The sequence below is a fragment of the Zeus faber genome (genome assembly GCF_960531495.2).
Source record: "Zeus faber genome assembly, chromosome: 14".
NCBI lineage: Eukaryota > Metazoa > Chordata > Actinopteri > Zeiformes > Zeidae > Zeus > Zeus faber.
In genome coordinates, this window is record NC_137200.1 from 20,398,951 (window position 1) to 20,404,950 (window position 6,000).

Sequence of the window (6,000 nt, forward strand, 5' to 3'; positions counted from 1 at the left end):
ATGAAACGAGTGCCGGGCGACAAGGGGAGCGTAATAAATATTAAAAGAGGAGTTTTGCTCCGCCACACTCTAATATTGAATCACGCGGAGAAAGGATGTCCGTGCCCTTATTAAAAGATAACGTGTTTGGGCGGGCGTAAAAATGTACGAGCTTCGACTTTTGCTTCCCCTCGCCTCTCTCTCTCCCTTCTTCACCTGAACGGCGGCGGGTCCGTTTAAGTTTCATCACATCGGGAATCAAAACGAGGAGGGAAAAGGCAGCGAATGCCATGTAAGTTTGTAAATGAAGCTTTTTTTTTTAAACACACGCTCAAACACACTCTCTCTCTGCATCTCTCTCTCTCAATAGAGAGAGATGCAATGGTCATACGGGACATACATTCAAAGCAAAAAGTATAAATTATTAGATTTCAATACCTTGGGCATAAAAACAAAGCTCACATTTTATTTGGAACAAAAGCCTTAAAAATGTAGAAATAGGAACACAATGAAAAATAAGCACACATCTAAAATAAATAACATAATACGATAATAAAACAATAATTAAATCATGAATTCAAGTAAATTAAAGTGCAACAAAAAAAGATTAAAACTCAATGCACAGATTTAAAATAATAAAAATAAAGAGTATACATTTCCCACAAAATGACATCGCCTCAAATATGGAAACGGCGGCGCCCGTTTGATTCAAGATCACGTTCCAACGTCTTCTTTACTGAGAGACAGTAACACTGACCGGCGGACAGACGGAGGCGAAGAGACACAGGCATGGACGTAGCTCAACAGCAGCAGCAGTCCTGCTTCCTCCGCTCCGCTGACCAAGCAGAACCAGGGCAGGGCAGAGCGTGTGTGTGTGTGTGTGTGTGTGTGTGTGTGTGTGTGTGTGTGTGTGTGTGTGTGTGTGTGCGTGTGTGTGTGTGTGTGTGTGCGTGTGTGTGTGTGTGTGTGTGTGTGTGTGTGAGGCTCGCAGGTATGGCACCCTTGTCATTCAGAGCGTGGCCGGTGATGGAGCTACATCAGGCCAAATGTTCACCCGGGCCGCACTGTCAGACAGGAAGGGCGAGTAACGAGAAGAGAGAGAGAGAGAGAGAGAGATATCAGTTTGAGTACACACACATAAAAGCATAGACAGTTATGTACACAGTCACAGCATCGGGATGAACTCACATTCATCCAGAAAACACAAAGACAAATGAAAAAAAACTAGATAGAAACTAGCTTTCGTGTTGCAAGATCAAAATTGCAAGGCTGCACTCGCAAATGAATCTCGCTCCAGACAGAATGGCAGCTCCAGCAGAACCGTTTTACCGCTGAAAGTGACGACTACTTGCTGCAATGAAAGGCCCGACTCTTTTGTGAGATTTTGTACTCGACAAGTCACTCGGCAGAAAGTGTTGTTTGATTTTCCGACTCTTCGTTCGTTTGGCTAAGTCGGTGTACGTGAGGGAGCACTTCCTGAATAATGAACAAGAGTCAAAAGAGTAGGTTTGGCTCTGGCTTGTGAATGGAATTCTCACAAGAATCATTTAACTCTGTCAAATTTTTTTTTTTGTTCCACTCACGGACCCAGTACAGATGTGAGCCCATAAGCACGACACAAAAACAATCAGGTAGGAAATCAAAGGGGTTGATTCCAAAAAAGACGGGCAAGGGTCAAAATGGGGAGATCAATCAGAGAAGGCAAACTTATCAAATGGGGAACAGGGAGAGAATCGGGGTCCAGGGAATCAGGCAGAGAATCAGAGTCCAGGGAATCAGGCAGAGGATCAGAGTCCAGGAAAACAGGCAGAGAATCAGGGTCCAGGGAATCAGGCAGAGGTTCGGACGGAAGGTACAGGAAACAGGAAGTAGTGCAGGAAAGCTGAACGAAATGTAAGAGACAATCTGGCAGAGAACAAAGGGAAGTGGACTGGTATTTAAACTGAGGGACTAACAAGGGAATGAGCTGCAGACGGGGCAAACCAGGTGAAGGGAAGGGAGTCACAGCAAAGCAAAAGGGAGTGGGAGGACCTGAAATGACATGGAGGTTGGTGACATGGCATGAGGAAATGACCAGATGAAAATAAAACATGAAAACAAATATAAATACTGGGAGATTAGGGAGGATTCATGACAATTTCGGTGGAATGCAAAGAAATATGAATTGAAACTCATCAAACTCAAAACTCAACTCAAACTTCTTCTTTTGCCTTGGGCTCGCATTTAGTCCTCAGTCATCATTTTCAGTAGGGTGTTGAAGATTCCCTCGCTCGCCCACTCTTTTGCAGAGAGACACCCGCAGAGTTGCCAGGTCCGCGGTTTCCCCCGCCAAATTGGGCTGCGGATGGCCGGGTTTACCGTTGGAGGCCTGGCAACCCTGGACTCCCGGGTCGTTGAAAATATGTGTTCGCTATGACGGAGTCGTTCATGAGCCTCGCATCTCTACCTTCGAGTAGTTCTACATGTTGCTGGCGCTTTTAGTGGTTAACAGGTCAGTGTTTTCTTTTTTTTTTTTTTTTCCTTGTAACCAGTTGTGCCGTGGTCAGTGAGTCAACCCGCTCGCCCACTCTTTTTCCCTCCCGAGTGACTCCCAACTCCCGAGTCATTTGGAAGATTCCTTTGCTGCGAACAAATGGTCCGTGAGTGAACTATGAGTAGGCCTCAAATAATAAGCCCAGTTCTACATGTGTCCGACGTTTCTGGCGGGTAACGGGATCGTGGTATAGTGTTGCGGGATTATTTCATTGTAAAAAGTGCGCCGCGGCAGAAAAAGGGTCGGAAAACATCGCGCCACAATGTCCTGGGATAGCCTCACAAGCCCGGCAGTTCCTTCATAAACAAAGGTTGGGACAATGAGTCAAAAGTCCTCCCCATTTGAGAACAGGATGACTTGGATGATTTTTTTTTAATTGATTTATTTTTTTAAGATTGATCTTTTTCTTTTAGAATTATTGATTTGCTTTGTGCAACTCGGGATGTACACAGAGGCATGTCAAGGACTCCTCTGTCTCCACTGGGGGAGGACGTCCTGAATATGCCCTCTTTCTTTCTTTCTTTCTCTCTCTCTCTCTCTCTCTCTTTCTTTCATTCCTTTCTCTCGATCCCATTTTTCTCCGCATGTCGCCCTGGCTCTCCTCTTCGTTATTCCGCGTGGGCCACTCCGACTCGGCGAGGTGGAAGCGGGGTGGAATGACAGCGGCTGACAATGATCGTTAGGGACAGGTGGAGCTGGAAATGAGCTTCTTTTGTCCTCTTTCTTCCCGCCGACGTCTTTGGTTTGGCCTCATCCCGGTGTTTTCATCTGGTGCTCCCCAGATCCCGTCACCCTGGGCCAGCACGGCACCGACCACGCCCTGGTTGGAGGAGTCGTGGCCGTCGTGGTCTTCGTCACCTTGTGTCTAATCATCGTCCTGGGAAGATACCTGGCCAGGCATAAAGGTACGAGGCGGGTGGGCGGGGGTGGGAAATCCGGGTTCAAAATAAGAAAAAACGAGAGAGTGAAACATGAAACATGCAACATGAAAGTGATCGGCTGTTGAGTGAATTTTTGTTTTTTGGTCTTTTTATTTTTATTTTTATTTTTTTTTTCACAAAATATAAATTCTCTAAAGTCTTCATTTGTTTGTGTCAGAATTAGAATCAGAATCAGAATGAGCTCACATGTACGAGTGTTTTATCCTGGTGATTATTGGTGCGTTTCCGGAACGACGATTAACATTTTAAAGAGCTTGAGAGTCTGATTAAAAATAAATGAATAAATAAATAAATGGAAGAATATAGAATAAAACAGGAATTAAAGCGTAAAGAAAAAATAAAATAAAAACTGCGAAATCTACACAAATAGGCGAAAAATAATAGATAGAAATGATCAAATGTATTTAAAAATATTCTGAAAACACAAATGCGATTCTATGGACATTCTTTTCACAGGATAGGTTTTTGTTATGGGTATGAATTGTAATTATAAATTACTCTAATTATGAGATACTATTGATTTTAGAATCAGAGTACTATTACTAGTGCTCTGATTCCTATTTATGGTGTTTTTTCTCTATATTTATATTGTTTAGAGTGCTTACCCCTACATGCTCTCTATTTCCTGCTGTCCCCTTTTTTGCTGCTGTAACAATGTTAATTTCCCGGTTGTGGGACTAAAAAAGGTTTATCTTGTCTCATCTTAGATTTGCACTTTCTGACAACAGGCTTCAACTCAGGACGAAAAAAAAGGGGGCCTCGCCACGAAAAGGCGTGGGAACCCCTGGGCTAAGAGATACCCTGCCACCAAAGCGATGCCAGTGACCTCGGTTGCGGTTGAAAAAGAGTTCCTAACTCAACCCCCCCCCCCGTATGTGTGTGTATTTCGGCAGGGACGTACCTGACGAACGAGGCCAAAGGGGCGGACGACGCGCCCGACGCCGACACGGCCATCATCAATGCCGAGGGCAACCATGCGCACGCCGAGGAAAAGAAAGAATACTTCATTTAGACTGCAGGGGAGCTGTGCAGCCCCCCTCCCCCCACTCTCTTTTCTCTCCTCTCTATCTCTTAATCTCGTTTTCTCTTCTTTCTTGTTGTTTATTTTTTATTTTTTTATTTTTTTCGGTTCCCTCCTCCCCCTCCATTTCCAACCGCTGTCCCCCCCCCCCCCCCCGGCTGTGTCCCCCTCCGGGAAGTTCATAGACAGAGCAGTTCCTGATTAGGTTTTTTTGTTTTGTTTTTTCTATTTCTTGCCTTTTTTTTCCAGTAAATTTAATGTCATTTCAGTTGTCTGTCATTCCTTGTTCTTTTTTTTTTTTGGCAGCCGATTGTCGCAGGCAGCGCCGATGCTGCTGGATTCTTCTTATTATTTTTTTTACCTTTTTTTTTATTTTTTTTTTTTCTTCATATTTCTTACGAATCTGTAAATTCATCGCGACTTGCTTATGACGTGAGCCCCGTGGTCGTCACCTCGCACGCCATTCCCTCGTACTCCCACGCGTCCATGCGGACGCGTGTCATCACGCATTTACACGGTGCCTAAATATTCAGACGCCCCCTTTGAATTTTTTTTGCCGATGCCTTCATGTATTTTTGTCCGTCGGTAGCCGCGTCGGTTGTGGGTTGGATCGCCGCCCGTCGGTCGGGTTGCGACACATATGGCCGCGGCGTGTCGGTCGCAACGCGGTTCAGAGGTTCTCTTCGTCCACGTGGATTCGGTGAAGGGTGACAGTCGAGTGTGCGTGCGTGTGCGTGTGCGTGTGTGTGTGTGTGTGTGTGTGTGTGTGTGTGGGGCTACAATAAACAGAAAAAAATGATACGTCAATTTCAGTTACACGATAACAGGCGGTGCGATCAGAGAGGGATGGACGCGCGGCAGCAGGAGCGCACCGCATCGAGCCGAATTGAAGTGACTGACAGCCAGGCAGCAGTGCACGGTGAGAGGAGGAGGAGGGAGCGACGGGGGCTGTAGGCTACGGAATAATCCCACATATTACCGATGGAGGTTGTACAGCGTCGTTGCCCTGACAACCTGCAGTTGATGCAGCCGTTATGTTCGTATTGAAGTACAGCGGGAAATCTCCTATTAGGATGCTGTGTAAATTGAACGTTCGTCGGATCACCACGGAGCGATGCCGCCTACCCAGCCCACCCTGACCGTACGTCAATCACCCGCAAAAACAAGGACTTCCGGCGTTTGCGATCCAATCCCCGTGAATTCGCCTAAGACGCGCCGATGCGGTCTGCCTCGTGGGCCCGCCACCCGCGAGGCCAACGCAAATCGTCAAGGGTCCGGTGCAGCCCCCAGTGGGCGGCGGGCGGAGGCAGAGCGGGGGGCTCGGCGTGCTGGACCTCCTCCGGCCGGGTCTCCTCCAGCCCCCGGCAGCCCAGGGAGGAGGGGACCCCGGGGCCGAACCGGGAGCCGCCGGGCGGAGGGATTAGGACAAGGATGCATGGATGGATGGATGGAACAACCAACGTCACACAATAAACCATCTCACACTCACTCACACATCCACGGAGAGCAAGCCAGCGTAAGCAACT

At 47.0% G+C, this 6,000-nt stretch overlaps 1 protein-coding gene across 1 annotated transcript in view; it reads left to right on the top strand.

Annotated features, from left to right (window-relative positions):
* The window catches only part of LOC307239799 (cell adhesion molecule 2-like), a gene marked incomplete at both ends in the record, with an annotated part of 248,514 nt that extends 244,049 nt beyond the window's left edge, over positions 1–4,465 (top strand). The window contains 2 exons of the mRNA XM_080013365.1: positions 3,295–3,417; positions 4,347–4,465. Coding sequence (XP_079869491.1) covers positions 3,295–3,417; positions 4,347–4,465 — 242 coding nt within the window. The remainder of the gene's footprint in view (positions 1–3,294; positions 3,418–4,346) is intronic.
* Between the last annotated feature and the right edge of the window lie 1,535 nt (positions 4,466–6,000).